Source organism: Crinia signifera, chromosome 9, assembly GCF_055691185.1.
Source record: "Crinia signifera chromosome 9, ASM5569118v1, whole genome shotgun sequence".
In the NCBI taxonomy this organism is placed as follows: Eukaryota; Metazoa; Chordata; class Amphibia; order Anura; family Myobatrachidae; genus Crinia; species Crinia signifera.
Genome location: NC_139225.1, coordinates 30,014,370 through 30,036,681, shown reverse-complemented (window position 1 = coordinate 30,036,681; position 22,312 = coordinate 30,014,370). Strand labels below are relative to the sequence as shown.

General features: G+C 46.9%; 1 protein-coding gene across 3 annotated transcripts in view; it reads right to left on the bottom strand.

Annotated features, from left to right (window-relative positions):
• Positions 1 to 270: 270 nt before the first annotated feature.
• Positions 271 to 22,312, bottom strand: part of CCDC180 (coiled-coil domain containing 180) — a 91,021-nt gene continuing 68,979 nt past the window's right edge. For all 3 annotated transcript variants that reach the window (XM_083158670.1, XM_083158669.1, XM_083158671.1), the window contains 18 exons: positions 21,528 to 21,708; positions 20,613 to 20,759; positions 20,196 to 20,340; positions 18,723 to 18,839; positions 17,821 to 17,919; positions 13,272 to 13,358; positions 9,520 to 9,707; positions 8,826 to 8,896; positions 8,669 to 8,738; positions 7,937 to 8,011; positions 7,761 to 7,827; positions 4,450 to 4,594; positions 4,199 to 4,359; positions 3,832 to 3,969; positions 3,435 to 3,546; positions 2,215 to 2,320; positions 1,331 to 1,472; positions 271 to 491 (listed from right to left, as the gene is read on the bottom strand). In XM_083158670.1, the coding sequence (XP_083014796.1) occupies positions 360 to 491; positions 1,331 to 1,472; positions 2,215 to 2,320; positions 3,435 to 3,546; positions 3,832 to 3,969; positions 4,199 to 4,359; positions 4,450 to 4,594; positions 7,761 to 7,827; positions 7,937 to 8,011; positions 8,669 to 8,738; positions 8,826 to 8,896; positions 9,520 to 9,707; positions 13,272 to 13,358; positions 17,821 to 17,919; positions 18,723 to 18,839; positions 20,196 to 20,340; positions 20,613 to 20,759; positions 21,528 to 21,708 (2,183 nt within the window). In that variant the 3' untranslated portion in view covers positions 271 to 359. The remainder of the gene's footprint in view (positions 492 to 1,330; positions 1,473 to 2,214; positions 2,321 to 3,434; positions 3,547 to 3,831; positions 3,970 to 4,198; positions 4,360 to 4,449; positions 4,595 to 7,760; positions 7,828 to 7,936; positions 8,012 to 8,668; positions 8,739 to 8,825; positions 8,897 to 9,519; positions 9,708 to 13,271; positions 13,359 to 17,820; positions 17,920 to 18,722; positions 18,840 to 20,195; positions 20,341 to 20,612; positions 20,760 to 21,527; positions 21,709 to 22,312) is intronic.

The window sequence follows — 22,312 nt, the reverse complement described above, 5'->3', positions numbered from 1 at the left end:
TTTGTAAAAAAAAAAAAAAAAGTTTTTTAAATATTATATAATAAAAGTTATGTTTTAAATACGTAACCATTTCATTACTATCAAGCTTTTGTTTTCAAGCATGCCCCCAAACAAAGGAGAGTACTTTGCCTTTCTTTCCCCTTTAATCTATCATTTGTAACAAGTAAGAAACCAGTATATCACTCGTAAAATCTGCCTCTATGTATGTTCTGTAATTACACAGACTGCAGTAAAGTATATGAGGAATAAACACACCACACTGTGCAGCATTTATAATTTTTACTCCAAAATAAACCATTGATGAAGCTGATCTGTTTCTGCGTCCCCACGTGACTTATTACAGGTTACAGTACAAAGCTTCATGAATATAAGTCTTTTATCTTCAGCACAGACTGACTCCACCACTCCTTCCAGCGCTGAGCTGCCAGCTGTTGCTGTGTCCTCTCCTCTCGGACACTGGTTAGCGCCATCTCAGAGTCCTGCAGAAATTTCTTAACGGGGGAACATGGACACATTATTAGAAGCTGACAAACTTTCTGTGACACAGACGATTCACATCACAGACCACAGATTTTGTCACAGCAAATATAAAAGGAAACACAAATGAAGTATAAGAAATGTGTACTTTCTTGAAATGGACATCTACATTATTCTGGCTACAGTGAAACATCGGAGCTAATACAGGAATGTATGCAGTTGTGACTGTGCACGAGTATGGACGCTCCCACCCACGGCTTTGCGAGTTCCGGCACCAGCATACAAACAACTTCTGAACAGCCCTAGTAAGGAAGATGCCGGAACCATTACAGCTGCCTGGAGTGTGGAAACATACCCCAAATACGGTTGCCACACGCCTGCGTTTCTGACACCACGCCCCATACCCAACCCAAATGCCCCTGTCTGGTCATCACTTTGCAAATAAATCCCCTCTATGCAAAATGTGTGTTGCATGTGCCGCATTACTTAGGAGCATGAGCAGGTGGCTGTAGGGATGGCCATTGGTGCAATCCTCATAGATGGATAACCATCAATCGTTTTCGCTATTGATGGTCATCCATTTTCTTTGACTGACTGGCCCAATCAAGGAAGTGGGGACGGGGCATCAGGGTTGTCAGTGGGCGGAGCTATGCTCCGTGTCCCGGAACCTAGGGAAAATAAAAATTGTTTCTGTGGTGTCACCAATGGAGATAAACCATCTGGTTCTCCCCCATCGATGTCAAAAGTATTTGAAATCGGCCATAAACCATCAATGATTTGAAACTTAACAGAACGAGATCAGGTCCCATGGCTCTCTGATGCCACATGGCTGTATTACAAAACTAATATTAACCATGTAAGTGATATCTCTGGCTTCCAGTGTGGAAACATGACCCAAGGTGGTCTTAGCGGTGGTTATGGATGCTGTTGCCAGGCAACCGGATGGTTCTCCTCTCTTGTCTGCAGAATCCTTAAGTGATATCCCCGGCCAGACCCTGGGGGGAGAAACATCACAGCTTAGTATTATTAGCTTAACAACTGATGGGATATTGCCAACTTTTTATTTCCCATAATAATCCCCTTTTGCTCGATAAGGAATCTAGATCACACTGGAGGCCACACTCAGATGAGGAAACTACACCAGCATTAGGGATGGTGGAGTCTATTGATGCACAAGGATCTACTGCCACGTCTATACACTAGAGGGCGTCCCCACCTTTGCATACTGGGACACATGGATATACAACAGAGAAGGGTAGGTGAATCAAGTCAAAGACATGAGTGCAGCAATAGACGCAGAGACTGCGTCAGTCTCCGAATCGCCCTCTAAGTGCCTGGAAACCAAAGCCAGTTACACTGTAAGAAGCTATGAGGTTTGGGGCTTAGCTGTGACATCCAGTCTAGAACTCAGGATCTACTGATTATGGAAACAAATAAAATATCAATGTGCCTTCCGTATAGTGTGACGCTCTATACCCCAGTACAGTATATATGGATCTGCTCACTGCTCCGCAGGCCCAGGGGACCCAAGTTCATTGCTTTGCCCAGGGCCTACAATGCTGTTATGACAGCCCTGTGAACATCACCAATATAGTTTAGAATAGAATATTAGAAAGCTACAATGACACAGCATAGCCTTATATGACCAAGATTGGAGTCAATATAACAGTATATATATCAGAATTTGGGGTAAGAGTGTACTCTCCCAGTTTATCTATGATGGTCAGACAGTATTACCTGCTACCCCGCTCAATCAGTGACCGGCGCTCTGTGTCTTCCAAGGGGAGGCCGGCTCGCTTGCGTCTGATCAAGGTGGACAGCTTCTGCTTCGGCATCTCAGTCTCTGCAGGGGAATTAAAGTCAACTTTGGAGGCACTTGGTGTTAATCCAATGAATCTAAAATTAATTTTGTTTGATCGTTTATACCCCCCCCCCCCTTTGCAGCAAGCTGCAGGATTTTACCTTAATTTCTTATAGCAGCACGAATCAGGACAGCCGGTTATGCCACATGACTACAATCAGCTTCCCTCTTCCTGCCAGACATGACCAATCATCTGCCGCTGCTCCCTGAAACATTTTTTGTGCTGCTTCCCATTGCTAAGACTTGTAGTTTAACAGCGGGATCAGTCATTTTGTATTCAACATAGTCCGCTTTATGGCTAGCTGTTTCTTTTTGAACTACAAGTCCCACTACCCCAAGATCAGTTGTTCCACAACCACAGGGTAAAAGTTTTATTTAGGTGTGATAAAAGCAGACTCGGTTCTCGATCATTTCAGACTAAGGGGGGGGATGTATGAAATATCCTAAATAGGACATTTGGAAAGGTTGACCATAGTAACCATTAAGCTTCTAGATATCCTTTATTTAGTCCATTCCATAAAACGACAATTGGTTGCCATGGTTGCCAACCTCTCCACTTCCGGTAGTTTGATACATCTCATGGTGAAAGTCCAAGAGAATTGTGAGCCGGAAGAGGGGGCTGGGGTGTTTTTTTTTCCAATTAATAATGAGTGCATTTCTTTTTTAAATTCAATCTGTAGGTACAGAGGACAGGGGTCTTGAGCAGGGGACAGCATCCTATTGAATACTAGACCCCCCACAGCCCAGGCATAGCATGGAAGAACCTTGCTGCATCTCTATGTAGGACCTGTAATCAGTGGCAGAACTTGTAGGTGGTGAGCCCAGGTGCAAAAATAGATTTTAGGGCCCCCTCCTCCACCCCAACCAAAGTTACAATGCGCAACATGACAGTGGGTGACAGGGAGAGGCAGGGGGAGATAGAGGGTGACAGGGAAAAACCAGTGGGTGACAGGAAGAGGGTGTCAGGGGCAGCCCCAATGGTAGTTCTGCCTCTGCTGGTAATCTCTATAAGGCGGGGGGGGGGGGGGATTTGGTTTCCCCACTATACTCAACCCTCACTGGGTAGAAGGAGAACTGCTTAAACAAGGTCACCCACTGGCTGGTAAGACGTCATCCATGGTGAGGGTTTCATCCAGGTCCAGCAGCATGTTCTCGGTGAGCGTTGCCAGTGTGGCGGTAAAATGCTGGGTAATCTCCGAAACACAGTCCTGTCAGTGTTAATTAAATGGCATAGTTATCTTATAGAAAGCAATTGGTAAAGACAGTACTTGAAAATGATTGGTTAATGAAAATTATTGGTGAATTTAAGGAGGTTTACTGGCACATTATCCAGGAAAGTGGAAAAATAATTATATACGCTGCTCGTAAGGGGCATCACATTGCATGGATTTACCTGTGCTATGTTATGTGGCACTATAACATGAACGTTATATTTTCCCTGTACGCTGTCCCAGTTGCAGCATTAGGAGGGATCAATCATTGCCTCCTCCTACCTGTAAGTGTCTGGCATGGCGGTCAATCCCCTCCATCTCCTCCATCTGCCGCCGCTCCTCCTGCTGGCAGATCTCCTCTAGAACCTGGCGGTTATCTGGGTGCCCTAGGCTTGGCCTCAACAGATTCCGCATCTCCTCCTAGAAGACAGGAAGAATGACGTTCATGGGTGCGCCAGTCTTAAAGCATCTCATCCTCATTTACGCAGGGGCCATAACATGCTGTGATATTCCAGGTGATATCATGGCAATACAGAAACCTGCTAAGCATGTCGGCATTGCAACCATGTCGGCAAAATAAATGACCAGTTTCTAAACCAACTAATGCAACACATTTCACAGCTGCCTGGAGGGTGCATGGGAAAAACACCTTTGCTATTTCCCACTTGTCTAGGTCCTTCATGAAGAGCAGCCGCGATTTTTGAATGTTGGCGTGCATTGCATCCAAGTACTGCCGCCGTTGGGCCTCTATCACAAGTGGTGGAACGTCGCTTATGAGTCCTTCCAGCTGCTCCAGCTGCTCCCGGAACTCTGCGGAATCACATATATAATATAACTGTAAGCGCCTTAGTGCAGAGGCTCCGGTATAGATGTGAGTACAAAATCCGAGGGCTCCCTTACCCAGCAGACAGTTGTTGTAATAGTCCAGGGCCTGTTTCTCGTACGCCTGAAGCTTGAGAACCAAGGTGTCAGCGCAGTCCTCAAAGGTTTCCTGGAGTAAGTCCGGGCGTCCTGTGGGGCGCCGCTCCTTCTTCTTATAGAATTCCTACAACACAGCAATCAGATGAACAAAAGACACATCACTAAGAGATACTGAGGTACTGTGATCCTCTACATACTACAGGACACATGCATAACTCTGTGCGCCTGCTACAGCATCTATGGCTTCTATTTAGGGCAGGAACAGAGACGAAAAGGAAGAACAGAGACCGTAGTCGCAGAATTACACACAGAACACAGCAGTATAAGAATAGTATAGAATCAACTTTATTGGCCATGTATGCTTGCGCACACTAGGAATTTTTTGTGGATTACAGTGCAGCATCAAACAGGGGTGGGGGGGGGGGGGGGAGACATTACATACATTACATTAAGAAATTACATGCATTCCACATCATAAACAGCGTAAAATTGATGCTATATATATATATATATATATATATATATAAAACCTTGTTTGGGTGGGTGCCTGGTGCAAATTTATGCAGGAATGTTTTATCCCAAGCAGGAGCTGAACTACTGCTGGTCTCTCCCAAGCAGGAGCTGAACTACTGCCGGTCTATCCCAAGCAGGAGCTGAACTACTGCCGGTCTCTCCCAAGCAGGAGCTGAACTACAGCCGGTCTCTCCCAAGCAGGAGCTGAACTACTGCCGGTCTCTCCCAAGCAGGAGCTGAACTACTGCCGGTCTCTCCCAAGCAGGAGCTGAACTACTGCCGGTCTCTCCTAAGCAGGAGCTGAACTACTGCCTGTCTCTCCAAGAAGGAGCTGAACTACTGCCGGTCTCTCCCAAGCAGGAGCTGAACTACTGCCAGTCTCTCCCAAGCAAGAGCTAAACTACCGCTGGTCTCTCCTAAGCAGGAGCTGAACTGCAGCCGGTCTCTCCCAAGCAGGAGCTGAACTACTGCTGGTCTCTCACCAGCAGGAGCTGAACAACTGCCGGTCACTCCAAAGCTGGAGCTGAACTACCACTGGCCTGTAAACCAGAAGCTGAACTGCCGCCAGTGTCTCCCATCCAGGAGCTGAACTACTGCTGGTATCTCCGAACCAGTAGTTGAGCTACTCCTGGTATCGCCCAACCAGAAACCAAACTGCGGCTGGCTTCTCCCAACCAGAAACTGAACTACGGCCGGTCTCTCCCAACAAGAAGATGAACTACTCCCATTATCTTCCAACAAGAAGATAAACTACTTCCGTTATATCCCAACAAGAAGATAAACTACTTCCGTTATATCCCAACAAGAAGATAAACTACTTCCGTTATCTCCCAACAAGAAGATAAACTACTTCCGTTATATCCCAACAAGAAGATGAACTACTTTATTTATCTGCCAACGAGAAGATGAACTACTCCCATTATCTCCCAACAAAAAGATAAACTACTCCCATTATCTCCCAACAAGAAAATAAACTACTTCCGTTATCTCCCAACAAGAAGATAAACGGTACTTGTTTCCTAGCACGGCCACAACGATTTAGATCGTTGTGGTCGTAAGATAAAAAATCGGATCGATCGCATCGCATGCGATTTGGTCGCATACGATGCGACCGATCCGACCGACCGATTTTTCACCCGATTTTTTTTTTTTTCTCCAGATTTTTTTCAATTGCCCCCCCAAATGTTACTAAGTGGGCTAGACCCCACGATAGACGTCAACCCGAAGCGTGGCGAGCGCAGCGTGCCCGCGAGGGGCGGCGGTGCGCGTCCTCCGACCTTTTCATTCCCCTACTATCCACGTCGGCGTGGAGTTGAGAATATATAGTGTGGCGAGCGCAGCGAGCCACCGAGCCCGAAGCGTGGCGAGCGCAGCGAGCCCCGCGAGGGGACGCGTATAACTTCACAGGTATACGCGTCCCCTCGCGGGGCTCGCTGCACTCGCCACGCTTCGGGCTCGGTGGCTCGCTGCGCTCGCCACACTATATATTCTCAACTCCACGCCGACGTGGATAGTAGGGGAATGAAAAGGTCGGAGGACGCGTACCGCCGCCCCTCGCGGGCTCGCTGCGCTCGCCACGCTTCGGGTTGACGTCTATCGTGGGGTCATGGCGGGCACATAAAAAATGTGAAATGGGTCATATTGGCCCATTTCACCTTTTTTAATCATTTTTCCCTATGTGAGATGGACTTAATCAAGTCCATCTAATCTTGTGCCATTATAATGGCACAAGACCAACGCGATCCTCCCGATTTCAATGTTAAAAGATTTTTTAACATTGAAGTCTATGGAAAAATCGGGTGAATCGGTCGGTCGCATCGCGGCCGATTTTAATTGGTCGCGACCGACCGATTGACCCGATTTCTGTCATTCAAAGTGAAAAAATTGTAAAAAATCGGCCACATCGTGAGGATCGTGTCCCTTAATTAAGAGCCACGATCACTCACGATTGTGGCCGTTCTAGGAAACAAGTACCAGATAAACTACTTCCGTTATCTCCCAACAAGATGAACTACTTCCGTTATATCCCAACAAGATGAACTACTTCCATTATCTCCCAACAAGATAAACTACTTCCGTTATATCCCAACAAGAAGATGAACTACTTCATTTATCTGCCAACAGGAAGATTATCTACTCCCGTTGCATCCCAACAAGAAGATAAACGACTTCCATTATCTCCCAACAAGAGGATGAACTACTCCCATTATCTCCCAACAAGAAAATAAACTACTTCCGTTATCTCCCAACAAGAAGATAAACTACTTCCCTTATCTCCCAACAAGATGAACTACTTCCGTTATATCCCAACAAGATAAACTACTTCCCTTATCTCCCAACAAGATGAACTACTTCCGTTATATCCCAACAAGATAAACTACTTCCGTTATCTCCCAACAAGAAGATAAACTACTTCCCTTATCTCCCAACAAGATGAACTACTTCCGTTATATCCCAACAAGATAAACTACTTCCCTTATCTCCCAACAAGATGAACTACTTCCGTTATATCCCAACAAGATAAACTACTTCCGTTATATCCCAACAAGAAGATGAACTACTTCATTTATCTGCCAACAGGAAGATTATCTACTCCCGTTGCATCCCAACAAGAAGATGAACTATGGACAGTCTTTCCCAACCAGATGCAGAACTACTGCTGGTCTCTCCTAAGCATGAGGCAACTGCAGTAAAGCAGCATGGACAAATAAGAATCTGCAAGGAAAGTGCAGCTTACTCTTGACAAATCTGATAAATGCTTAGCTATGTGCGGTTACCTCAGCCTGGTACAGCAGCTGGTCACTGCTCTCCCAGAGAATGGACGTCAGGATCCCCTTAAAGTGGCTGCAAAAATATATAATACATTAATGTCTTCAAAGTAAGTCAGAAGCTGGTGGCTAAATGTGAAAATATGTATTCAACATATATAGGATTATTATTTTTTCCTACTTACTCAGATTCCTCTTTCTTCCCCCCGAAAACTAGATATTTCTTGTCCAACCTGGAGGGTTTTACCAGCTTCCGGATGCTGGGAGACAACAAAGCATCTAAGACAGTGTAGGATATTGCCGCTTATTTGCGAGTGGCGGGACAAAGAAAGGGCAGGCGGCTGACATCCTGTGACTTTGTAGCCATGGGAACACTCCGCATTTTCATGGGGACGCCCATGAACCGCAGGGCTTTCCCATAGGCGACCCCTGTCCCCGCCGCTGTCTGCCTCGCCCTGCAAACGGCTTGACGACTACGCACCGAAGCCATTGCATAGGGGACCTGCACATGCGCATAAAAGACCATATGCGCAGTCCCACAACCATTGGAACCGGGCCAAGCTCGCAGCAATGCAAGAAGACTAAAATCACATTCTGAGAATGGAGTCACTGCACCCATCCCTAGCTGGCACATGGGGGAAATTTACTTAATAGGCCGATCACAGCCGAGCCGCTGTACGAATCAGTACGAACGGCTTCAGCCCTGATTGGCTGTATTTTCGGCCGGAGAACTAAGCAAATATACATAGCTGCTGAGTTCTCAGGATTCGTATTCAATTTACCTAAATAAGGGGTGTAGCCCATCCATCCACAATGCTAGGGGTGTAATTCAGACCTGATCGCTGGGCTGCCTAGTGACCAGGTAAATGCTGCCCTGCCACTGCTCGAATGCACGCTCCCACCCTTACACAACTTACTGTTTATTTGCACTAGTAGGCTCTGAGGGCGGACGCGGCACTATGGGAAGACTCTGATTTGATACTGAAACTGGGAAAACAAAAGAAACATCAAAAAGTAAAACATTGCCAAAACTCAACAATACACTCTCATACGACTGTGGTGATATCTCTGTACCTGCTGCAGACAGCTGCTGAGGATTCCCATCTTCATGCTCCTGATGAGATTCCCCATATGCTTGCTGTGCCCTGTAAGTAGGTATAACTGCTGCTTACACTGGGGCTATTATTGGCATTATAGTTGGAAATAAAGAGCAATTAAATATACGGCAAATGTTAAATTAATAGATCGTGTTGGGATCATTGGTACATTTGTTATTATCTAGCGGAGTGCAAGTTATTATTCTGGTCACTCAGCAAAATCGCAACTGGAATGTAAAACATCATTATATACTGCCGGAACAGGGAACTAGGAAATATATAATCTATATACACTTCCCAAACTGGACACCTGGAATGTAGAACATCATTATATACAGTACTGCCGGAACAGGGAAGTAGGAAATATATAATCTATTTACACTTCCCAAACTGGACACCTGGAACCTAGGACATAATTATATACTGCCAGGACAGGGAACTAGGAAATATATAATCTATATACACTTCCCCAACTGGACACCTGGAATGTAGGACATCATTATACAGTATACTGCCGGAACAGAGAACTCGGTATTTCGATTGTCAGTGGTGTGTATATGTGGGTATATTGTCCATCGTCATTTGGTTGCAGGAACTGGACATGTTGAGAACACTAACATGAGTGATTCACGAGACTTCCACCGGTGTAAGGGAGCATTTTGTACACTCACTTCATGATGTTCTTGATCACACCCACGGCTGCATCATCTACAACCAGTTTCCCGATTCTGCTTGGAGTTAGCAGGTTTTCCGGGGTCCCAAATGTGACATTGTTCTCTTGGACCAATGGGGCGTCTGTGCGGGATGCAGCTGCTATAGGGCCCTGTAACAGGGCTTCTGATAGAACAGGGCAGGGCTCCTACGAGAGGTAAAACAAGCTAAGTAAAATACATGCAATGGGAGTCAGATATGGGAACATTTATTTATACGGATAACTCTGATCATGTTCTGAGAGCAGGAAAGGTAACAAGGGGATTTACTTTGCCAAACTCATTCACCCAAATGTTTGTCACTTGATACTGTACTAGTTACCAGCGTGGAACAATGTGCATATGGGCCCCCTCACCTGTTAAATTGCCCCTGCAGGCATATAAGTGGCAGTACAGCCAGCACTGCTGTAGGCACAGTAACCAGCTGGAAAAGGAAGCAAACAACCGGCCATCCAACATCTACAGATACTAGTTAAAAGCCTGTCAAAATGACGGCTTCTGCAATGTACTTTCCCTTTGAGCTGTGACAGGTTTTACTTTCACTTTGAGCTGTGACAGTTTTTAGCCCACAAACTCTCCACTCCACCCCCAGTACCTATCTGCTCCTACCTTCAATCTGTCTTCACAGCTCCCTCTCCCCATTTCCAGCAAGTGTGAAAAAGATCAGTATCCCTGCAATAATTGCTTTCACTTTCTGTTATGACCTCTTTTAGAACACAAAAGGAGTCATTTAGTCTGTCGAGTGTCCTCTAGAGGTCAGTGGCAGTACTTCACCTCATAGGGGTGAGGAGTAGTTAGCCTTTTATATATACACTAGGTGATTCATCGCGCCCTACGGGCGCTCTTCACACCGTCGTAAGGGGCTGCGCCCCCTTAATTTGTGAACGTTTGTATATGAGAAATATGGTTAGAATTGTATGAAAGATGCCTGTATTGCAACTTAGGTGTCCGCGAATCGCGGGAGGGGGGGTCGCGGAGGGTGCCGCGAATTGCAGGAGGGGGGGTCGCGGGGGGTGCCGCGAATTGCAGGAGGGGGGGTTGTGGGGGGGTGGATGCTGCGAATCGCGGGAGGGGAGGGATTGCAGAGAATCGCGGGAGGGGGGTCGCGGGGTGGGTTGCCGCAAATCGCGGGAGGGGGGTTACGGGGGCGGGGGTTGCGGCGAATCATGGTAGGGGGGGTCGCGGGGGTGTGCCGTGAATCACGGGAGGGGGGGTCACGGGGTGGGGTGCCGAGAATCGCGGGGGTGTGTGTGTGTGCCGTGAATCGCGGGAGTGGGGGTTGAGGGGGGGTGGGGGGGGTGTGACGCGAATCGCCAAAAGAAAAAATCAACACAGAAAGGTCAACACATGTAATTGTTGACATAAGTGTGGCACTTCATTGGTGTCCATGTCGACACATGAGAATGAATATGAAAACATTCAAAAAATGAAAAAAAAAACTTCAAAAACTCATGTCAACCTTTTTCATTGTCGACCATAGCCATGTCAGTGTTTTCCATGTGCAATTTAATGCTGGAGCTGCTGCGAATCACGGGGGGTGCCGCGCATTGCGGGAGGGGGGTCGCGGGGTTGGGTGCCGCGAATCGCGGGAGGGCGAGGCTCACAGGGGTTCCGGTGGGGGGTTGCCGCGAATTGCGGGAGGTGGGGGGTCACGGGGGGTGCCGCGAATCGCGGGAGGGGGGGTTGCGGGGGGTGTGACGCGAATCGCCACAAGAAAAAATCAACACAGAAAGGTCAACACATGTAAATGTTGACATAAGTGTGCCACTTCATTGGTGTCCATGTTGACACATGACAATGAATATGAAAACATTCAAAAAATGAAATAAATCTTCAAAAACTCATGTCAACCTTTTTCATTGTCGACCATAGCCGTGCCAGTGTTTTGCATGTGCAATTTAATTCTGGAGCTGCCGCGAATCACGGGGGGGGGGGTGCCGCAAATTGCGGGAGGGGGGGGTCGCGGGGGTGGGTGCCGCGAATCGCGGGAGGGCGGGGTTCACAGGGGTTCCGGTGGGGGGTTGCCGCGAATTGCGGGAGGTGGGGGGTCACGGGGGGTGCCGCGAATCGCGGGAGGGGGGGTTGCGGGGGGTGTTTACGCGAATCGCCACAAGAAAAAATCAACACAGAAAGGTCAATACATGTAAATGTTGACATAAGTGTGCCACTTCATTGGTGTCCATGTCGACACATGACAATGAATATGAAAAAAGTAAAAAAATTAAAAATAAATCTTCAAAAACTCATGTCAACCTTTTTCATTGTCGACCATAGCCGTGCCAGTGTTTTGCATGTGCAATTTAATTCTGGAGCTGCCGCGAATCACGGGGGGGTGCCGCGGGGGTGGGTGCCGCGAATCGCGGGAGGGCGGGGTTCACAGGGATTCCGGTGGGGGGTTGCCGCGAATTGCGGGAGGTGGGGGTTCACGGGGGGTGCCGCGAATCGCGGGAGGGGGGGTTGCGGGGGGGTGTTTACGCGAATCGCCACAAGAAAAAATCAACACAGAAAGGTCAATACATGTAAATGTTGACATAAGTGTGCCACTTCATTGGTGTCCATGTCGACACATGACAATGAATATGAAAAAATTAAAAAAATTAAAAATAAATCTTCAAAAACTCATGTCAACCTTTTTCATTGTCGACCATAGCCATGTCAGTGTTTTGCATGTGCCATTTAATCCTGGGGCTGCTGCGAATTGCGGGGGTGGGGTGCCGCGAATCGCGGGAGGGGGGTCGCAGGGGGGCTGCCGCCAATCGTGCAAGGGGGGGTCGCGGGGGGGTTCTTTTTGCCGCGAATCGCGGGAGGGAGGTCGCGGGGGGGGGTGTTTTTTCCGCGAATCGGGGGGGGGGGGTCACGGGGGAGGGTTTGCCGCGATTCGCGGGAGGGGGGGTCGCAGGGTGGTGGTTATGCAGCGAATTGCGGGAGGGGTCGTGGGGGGGTTCTTTTTGCAGCGAATCGCGGGGGGGGGGTCGCGGGGGTGTTTTTGCTGCGAATCGCGGTAGGGGGGGTCGCGGGGGAGCGGGTGTTTTTGCCGCGAATCGCGGGGGGGGGGGGGGGCGGTTTTGCCGCAAATCGCGGGAGGGGGGCGCTCACCTGGTGGCTGTGGAGTAGCAGTGCTGGGCAACATGGGAAGGCAGTGGGTGTCTGGCACTGTCTGTGGGCTCACTGGGCTGGTTCTCTGTCACATACCTCCCAACATCACCCTCTCCAGGAGGGACACAATGCTCTGTTTCTAGACTTCCCCTTAATGTATGATTGCCATCACCTGTTTTAAACAGGTTAATTTCTCAGAAAGGTGTTCAGCACAGATGAAGGCAATCACACATTAAGAGGAAAGTCCAGGAACAGAGCGTTATAGACACAGACACCCACTTTGAGTGACAGATGTAGCCAAATATATAGGAGATTTAGATGTGCTCCAACTATAAATGATCCACTGGTCATACAGACAAACCTGGTCACACATGCGCACAGCTGTATAGACAGGCCTGACGAAGCGATAAGTTAACCCGCACCATTCAGGCCACTATTTAATATTGCTCAGCTTCCCCGATAATTAGTATTTTTTAATTAGTATATAATCACTGTGATAGTGTTTAGAATATAAATCCAGCTTCGTGCAGAGATTGGTGCCCTAATGACAAGAAGTGTCCCTTTGTCTGAAGACTCACTCACCCAGTATAATGTTCACAATACAACGGTCCACTCACCAGGAGACATGACAGATAATGGCTCCGTGTCCTCACTTCTTTCATGACAGTTTGTACAAAGACATAGAGCTCTTCACCGGTCACTGCCTATTACCAGAAGGAGGCAGATCGTTATTACACTGGTGCAAATGTACGCATAGTGGGCCTGATTCAGAGATGGACAAAAAGCAGATGTTCCATGGAACGGAGCGATAATCGTCAGATGGCGCATGTGCCGTGTATGCAATGCACATGTGTCAAGGTGCCGCTGCGAACCCATGCCCCATGAGGATTCCATCGCAAAGTGATTGACAGCAACTGACCGTTTGAGTGCGCCAACGTGGTGCGAGTGGGGAGTGGTTGTAAAAACGCAGGCGTGCCATTGCAGTGTATGTGCTGTCAGGTCCAGTCATATATATATATATAGGGCTACCCTTAAGGCCGATATTCCTTGTTCTTGTGTATAGGCTGCGTACGCAATTGTGAATGAGTTGTGGTAGCGTCTCTTCATTTATGGGCCGGGGCTTCGCTTGCAGATATCGGGTCTGATTCAGCAGCAGTTTTGCTGAAATAGCAAAAGGCGGCCCAGCATGTCAAGACCCTCCCTGCGATCTCATTGTAGAAATTGATGCGGTCATTGCGAAGCCCTCTGCCTTTCGCAGGAAGGCGCCACGCATCCCCTAAACACTGCGTTGCCGCACCATTGCTGTCTCCTCTGTCAATCAAACCGCGATCGCACCCTTCAGAGATGTGACCCAGTGCCGGTGCAAGGCATGTTCCCTCCAGTGCATATATAATTACTCACCCGGGTCTAGCTCATCGGGCAGGAGGGAGGGAGAGCTGGAGGTCTGGCTTAGCGGGTAGGAGGGAGGTCTCGCAGTTCAGTCACGGCGCAGTGTGACTGACATCTTCCTCCACCCGCACCGTGTACAGCCGCTCAGCCGGGCAGCGCTGAGCACTTGGCTCACCCTCAGACGCTGCCTGGCTGAGCGGCTGTACACGGTGCGCGTGGAGGAAGATGTCAGTTAACATGCACCGGGACTGAACTGAACACAGCGCAGCAAGCCCTCCCTCCTGCCCGCTAATCCAGACCTCCAGCTATCCCTCCTGCCCTGCTCCCAACTAACGCCCCCTAGCGGCCGGCGCCCTAGGCAAATGCCTAACACTGCCTAGTGGTGGCGCCGGCCCTGATGTGACCGCAGTGTGACACTCATGTGCAGAAGTGCAAAAATCGACAGATTGTGATTTTCATTCTCATGCGCCTGATACTGAATCAGAACCATCAGCTGTTGCGATGCGGAGAAAACTGCCATTGGGTACAACTCTGAATCAGGTCCAGTGTTGCTCAGAAAGCAACCAATCAAAATCTATTTTGTATCCAGCACAATTTACAAAGTGAAAGCAACGCAACGATTGCTTGATACAGGTAAACGCAATACAACCAGCTTTCAGAACTGTCCTATGATGAATCCTACATTACTAAACCTTTAGGCAACTTATATTTGTATTTATTTTATAGTAATAGTATTTATTGCAGTTGGAGAACGACAGATTCATTTTTTCTTAATTAACAATCTGTTACATAGAAACATAGAATTTGACGGCAGATAACAACCACTTGGCCCATCTAGTCTGCCCCTTTTTTTAAACATGTTACCTCAAACCATATTTGATCCTTATTTTTTTGTAAGGATATCAATATGCCTATCCCAAACATGTTTAAATTGTACTACTGTATTTGCGTCTACCACCTCTGATGGTAGGCTATTCCACTTATCTACTACTCTTTCTGTGAAGTAATTCTTCACATTTCCCCTGAATCTTCCTCCCTCTAGTTTCAGTGCATGTCCTCGTGTTCTGTTGCTCCTCTTCCTGTGAAGAATGTCTCCCACCTGTACCTTGTTAAAACCCTTGATATATTTGAAAGTTTCTATCATGTCCCCCCTTTCCCTTCTCTGCTCTAAAGTATACATATTAAGATCTTTTAGTCTCTCCGGGTACGTTTTGTGATGTAGGCCATGCACCATTTTAGTTGCTCTTCTTTGTACAGTCTCTAATGTATTTATATCCTTCTGGAGATATGGCCTCCAGAACTGAACACAATACTCTAGTACATACAGTGGCATTATTACTTTTTTCTTTCTACTGCTGATACCTCTCCCTATGCAACCAAGCATCTGACTTGCCTTCTTCATTGCTTTGTTACATTGCCTACCTGCTTTTAAGTCCCCTGAATAGTGACACCTAGATCCCTCTCTTCCTCAGTAGTTTCCATTATAGTGCCATTTATACTATATTGAGTATTTGGATTTCTGAGACCCAAGTGCATGATTTTGCATTTTTTGGCATTAATCTGTAGTTGCCATTCTCTTGACCATTTCTCTAATCTACCTAGATCCTCAATCATTGGTTTTACCCCTCCTGGTGTGTCTACCCTGTTGCATACCTTTGTGTCATCTGCAAAAAGGCACATTTTACCCTCAATTCCATTTGCAATATCACCAATAAAGATATTAAAAAGCACCGGTCCAAGTACAGATCCCTGGGGTACTCCACTTGTAACCTTTCCCTCCTTTGACTGTACTCCGTTTACTACAACTCTCTGTTTTCTGTCCTGCAACCACGCTCTTATCCATTCAACTATCTTAGAATCCAATCCCAAGCTTTCAAGTTTATTTAACAGTCTGCGATGTGGGACAGTGTCAAAAGCTTTACTAAAGTCTAGATAAGCTACATCTACAGCCCCACCTTGATCTATTACTTTAGCCACCCAGTCAAAAAAGTCAATAAGATTTGTTTGACATGATCTTCCCCCAGTAAACCCATACTGTTTTGGATCCTGTAAATTGCTGGTTTTGAGATATTCTACAACTCTTTGTTTTAAGAGTGTTTCTATCAATTTCCCTACTACTGATGTAAGGCTTACTGGTCGATAGTTGCTTACCTCTTCCTTGCTTCCACTTTTGTGCAGTGGGACTACATGCGCTGTTTTCCAGTCCTCTGGGATTACTCCAGTAGCTAGTGACTGGTTGAATAATTCTGTTATTGGTTTTACCAGCTCCCCTTTAAGCTCTTTTAGTATCCTTGGATGTATCCCATCTGGCCCCATTGATTTATCCACTTTCAGTTTTGAGAGTTCTGTGAGGACTTTCTCCTCTGTAAATGTACTTGTCTCTCCCTCAGTTTTCTGAATATACTTGCAACTTAACTGTGGCCCCTTCCCCTCTCTTTCAGCAGTGAATACTGAGCAGAAATAATTATTAATATTATCTGCTATTACATTGTCCCCCTCAAGAAAACTTCCACTCTCTGTCTTCAGTCTAATTATTCCACTTTTTGTTTTTCTCCTTTCACTGATATACCTAAAAAAAGTTCCCCCCCCCCCATTTACCCACTGACTGGGCCATTTTATCTGATTACCTTCTTAGCCTCCTTCTTTCTAACAAGATACACCTCTTTGTCCTCATTCTTCTGCGTCTGCTTAAATTTCTTAAAGGCCAACTTTTTTGCTTTCACAATACTTGCTACTTCTTTTGCAAACCACAATGGCTTCCTTTTTCTTGTGCCCAGTGTTCTTCTATTCACTTAAACTATAGCCACAAGTTGTGTATGTGCCTTCTGGGCAGATTGGGGGCTAATTCAGATAACAGTGACCTGCACACATCGGCCGCAGTCACCCTGAATTACATATTGGAAGATATCGTCCTATGGGATGAGTAGTGCCAATGCCGGCAATCCCATCACACATTGCAGGCACTCCTGGCCCAGTTCCCCGATTAAACCGACCCAATGGAGTCCTCTAGTTGACACATGATTTGGCTCCGATTTTGAGCCTGATTCAGACCTGCTTGCTAGGCTGCGCATAGTCGGGCCTAGCGAGCAGCTTAACGCCAGCGAATGCGCGCCCCACTGCCCGAATCTCCTCGCTACGCTGCGAGCGGATGTGTAGGCTTACACGTCCGCTCGCAAGTGCCCGCACAGAGGAAAAATCATTCAACTGTTGCTCACCATCCAATGACTGTTCCTGTGTTCACAGCAGAAAGGTAGCCAGGACTAACTTTTCTGCTGCACATTCTTGTCCGAACTGGGGGCGGTTGCTGACGTCATGTGACGCCATCCACCTGCCCAGAGCAGACCAGGGAACGCCTGCATTCCCTGGGGCCTGTCCACCATTTCTATGGGCGTGCCCACCAGTTTTGTGGCCATGCCCATGAAATGCTGGGTGTCCACTACGGAACGCACCTTGGCTGCCAATCAATGTGTAAACGCTCCAGGCCAGTGAAAATCTTGCCGAAGGTGTTTGCTGCAGGGCTCTGCACATGAGGATGCGCAGGGGCTGTATTGGCTGCTCAATGAACAGGCCTGAATTGGCCCCTTTATGTAACTTTCGGGCAAATGTATTAAGCCCATTAAAGTGATAAAGTGGAAGGTGATAGCGCAGCAGCCAATCAGCTGTGTTTGAAAAAGGACAGTTAGGAGTTGATTGGCTGGTGCGTTCTCTCCTTCCACTTTTTCCACACCATTAATATGTGAAACCAGCAGCCGCCCGCTTGGCACATGTATCACCTACCTCTTTATCCATATTGGGATAAGCACAGGCATCGGTCTTTATCCGGAGCTGTTCCAGGTAACCATTTATCTGCTGAGACTGAGAATTGCTGGTCACAACCTACAATATAATCAAATCAATGATTACATTAAAACTCCCTGTTGTTATTACATAAAGCGGAAATAGTGTCATCATTCATCATCATATTCGTCATTAAAGTATAGCCAGAATAATGGGGGGGCTGCAGGGCCTACTGTAACCCCCTTTGTCAGGGGGCCCATATGCCTGAGTGCACTGACAACACTAGCTGTCCCTCTTATGCAGCAGCAGAACCAATCAGAATGTGAGCAGGACAGTATGCAGTACAGGCAGAGACACAGATGTATCAGTTTGTCTGAGCTTCCGATGGAGCATCCCGTCCAGAGGAGAGATAGGAGGGTGGAGAGCAGAGAGCTTAGTTTAATATACACCATTGGTTTACATACCTACCTGGACTTTCCTAAGATTGCCGTCATCTGTGTTAAAACACCTTTCTTATCAATTAAATAGTTTAACACAGGTGACACCAATCATAAATTATGAGTGTCTTATGGTGCGTACACACTGGCTGATATAACAGCCATTCGATTGAACAGCGGATATATGGATGCTCCATCGGCTAGTGTGTGCGAGCGATATATCTGTGAACGGCATCCTTTACATATATATTGCTTTGGCTGTGCACCACAGACAATGCCCGATATATCTAAAGATATATTGGCGCTAATCGTGCTGTGTGTGCGGGCGCATGCAAATGCCACCGCCGAATTGTGATGTCCGTCCCGACGGATCGGGCAGTGTGTATGATATTTGCATTTGGGTTATATTGGACAGGAATTCCAATCCCCCTCCCCCTGCACATAATGGATTCATCCCCCACTTACCAGGCCTTTTATCTTCACCTGTAGATTAGTCAGCATTTTCTGGACGTTCTCCAGGAAAATCGTGTCTGCAGTTAAACCGAGGAATCGGTCTTCATACTTCTTTACGACCTCTGTGGCCTATATGAAAGAACAGGAGAGCAAATGCCATTTCTACACCCCTGTGCTGGCGACGTGATATGTAAAGAATATCTGTAATACCTGGGTATAACAGGGATAGGGAACCCAGGGTTGCAGACCTGACAAGTTAGGGAAGGGGAGGGATATTTCTTTGGAAAATATGGCAGCATGCAGTGAGCAACTATATATACTAAATCAATTATCATTATTGTGGGTGACAAACTAATGGAGGGGGATATAAATTTGACAGAACAACTAAAAAGGCTGCAAAAATTCCACTGTTGACCTCATTTATGATGGTTATCATAGGTTATTCCGTGCACCTCAATTCGTAAACGTCTGCAGAATAAATTGGTTGGGTTTATGGAGGAGCCAAGGATGCACCACAGCGTGCACCTGCTTTTTTTGAGCTGCTGTGTCTGCAGGAGATAAATAGGTGGAGAGTGTACAAAGTTCCATATACTGCGAGAAGTTGGCGCAGTTTTTTGGAGAAATAAAAACATAAGACCCCCAATTTATCTGCATTATTAGGTGCCCCCAGGGCTATTTTTCAGTAGGCTCCAGCAGGAACTGAGGCCCTTATTCTAGTTCACTCTTTCTGACAAAATATTTCTTAGATGGACAAAACCATGTGAACTGCAGGTGAGGCAGGTGTAAAACCCCACCCAAGTCTAATTATCTCTGCACAAGTAATACCTGCCGACAATATTTTGTCGGAAAGAGTGAACTAGAATAAGGGCCTCAGTTCCTGCTGGAGCCTACTGAAAAATAGCCCTGGGTGCCCCTAACCTCAGATGTCTCTCTTAACCTGACAAGTTGTTGGTGTAGCTGCTCTGGGATCTCTGTCTTATGCTCATTTTTGGGGTGCCGCACCCTGCACCTAGATATAGCAATAGGGTCCCCCAATACTCAGAGATGCATTGACGAATGGCTTACCTATGTATTTGCAAATATATGTAACCAAGATCTCTGAATTCTACCAAAATGTGTTTTTTAAATCTGATTGCTCATTCGGTGAGCTGGGGGAAACCATGTGTTTTTTCTTAACTCAAGATTACCCTTTCCTTTCACGCAGCCGAGTGATATCACTCAACTCTGTCGGTGTAACAGATAAGGGCCCTTATTCTGGTTCACTCGTACTCACTTTATAAAAAAAGATATCTGCCCTTAGATAGGACACCAACTTGTAAAGCAGATATGGTATCCAAGGTCACAGAAAATAAACAATCTCCTAAACCTGCATCACTGGGGTGAAAAATTAAGCAAAGTATTTCGTTAAGGACACAGGGAGGCATACACAAACCAATATATAAAATCATGGACATATTTTATATTGGATAATTGCTCACAAATGACCTGCTCTAAACACTGTGATTCCAGCCCCTCCAGATCCACCATGATGGAGCCCTCGAAGGAGGTGATGGTGGCGGAAGCCTTGTGGAGCCTCTTGCGTAGATTCTCTATCTCAGCGGGAGAAAAGTTTCCGCCCTCTGAGAATATCCTGTAAAAAGACATTTATGTTGCACTCATCAGAATTCATTGTTGCCAAGAGTATCAACCACAACTCCATAATGTACCACATAAAACATCACACAAACAATAAAAAACACAATAAATAAAACATAATCATAGTAACATAACAGTATTTTCATGGGGACTCCTATAAAACGCTAAGAATTCCCCTGCTCTGAATAACCCCCAATGTGCAGGGAGCTTGTAGAGAATTCAATACTCCCCCCCAAGAATAATCCTTAAGTCCTTTGCAGTATTTACCGAAAAGATTTGATGAAATCCGAGTTGGTGTCGCACAACTTCCCCAGCATCTCTTCCACGTGTTGTCTGTAGGACCTCATGGAGGTTTGCACTCCGCTAACATGACTATCCAAGATGGACGGGAGAGAGTTGCTCAGAGTCACCAGTCTGAAATAAAGGATTTAAAATTAAAAATGAAAAAGAAACAGCACATGGCAACTTAGATTAAACTTCCCAGTCACACACAGTACAATGATACACTTATTAGCTGCTGCCTCACAGCACTGGATTCTGGAGTTGAATTCCCCAAAAGAACCGTACACTGGCTCTTATTCTGGTTGAGTCGGATGGCCGCGTGTTCGGATGGACGGCCGATGTTTTGTGTTTGCGCATGTGCAGAGGCGTTTCTGCACATGTGCGAACGCTTCGCATGTCCGAACACGGCGTGAATTCCGTGCAGAAAAGGATCGTACGGAACCATCCGAGCACGGTGTCTTACCGCATTTGGACGGTGTAAGCGATCCGTACGGTAGGCGGGGCTAAGAACACTCGGTGGCCATCCGAAAATACGCATCCGTCCGAGTCAACTAGAATAAGGGCCACTGTGAGTTTGTATGTTCTCAGATTGGAGAAGCAACTTGGGTGGATGGGAGACAAACAGCGCAGTATTTCAAAGGGAGGATCGTATGTAATATGTAGTAGAGCAGAATGGGAGACATTGCAGGAGTCCAAAAGAGACAAAATTGGTCTCTTTAAGCACATCTATGGAAAGACACTGCAGAAAGACCTAAACCTGTACTACCACGCAGTAAAAGAGACATTTCTGAAGGTCATGTTATGACCACCCTCATTGGATGAGAATGGATCTCATCCTATGAGTGAGGCTGCACTTACAGCCCATGAGAGCGACAGTACTGTGACTATACTCTAGCTCACTTCTCTGACTTGTTGGTGTGCAGGAACGTTCTTTCCATGGCACTGATCTTGCTGCGGAAGTTCTCAGTCTCCATCTTCATCTTACTGATGAGCAAAGCGCTCTCTTCCTTCAGGTTGTTCAGTGCTTCTTTTATCCCCTCACAGTGAGAATCCACACGCTCAGAGTGGAGGAGTAACTCAGCTGGATGAGAGACAGACAGCGCAGTATTTCACAGGGAGGAACATATGTAATAGGTAGAGCAGAATGGGAGACATTGCAAGGGGTATAAACATATTATCATCAGTGCTGCCATGTTCTGATATTGGAGGTAATTCAGACCTGACCACTTCTGCAGCGGCCATCGTTCAGTTAAGATGCGGCCCCACTAGAGTGAAATCCTGCCTTGCAAATGAATGTGCTCAATGTGAGAATGGATGTGTACAGCTGCAAATCTATTCGCAGTTGAGTGAATATCTTCAAAACCATTTGTAGCAAATGATTTCTCCACTGTACACCAGCTGTCGCAGGCTGAGAAGCAGGGCCGGCGCCACCACTAGGCAAATCTAGGCATTTGCCTAGGGCGCCGGCCACTGGAGGGCGGTATTTCGCCCCCCTTGCCGCCCGGGTACCTGTCCTGCGGCGCTGTGCGCATATAAAGCTGGCGGCGGCAGCAGCGGGGGTCCCTGCAGTCAATAAGAAATAACGAGCGCTATCCGCTGGGCTATGCGGAAGCGCTTCTGTAAACACTGGCCGCACGCTGATTGGCTGAGATTCAGCCAATCAGCGTGCGCCGTGCGGCCAATGT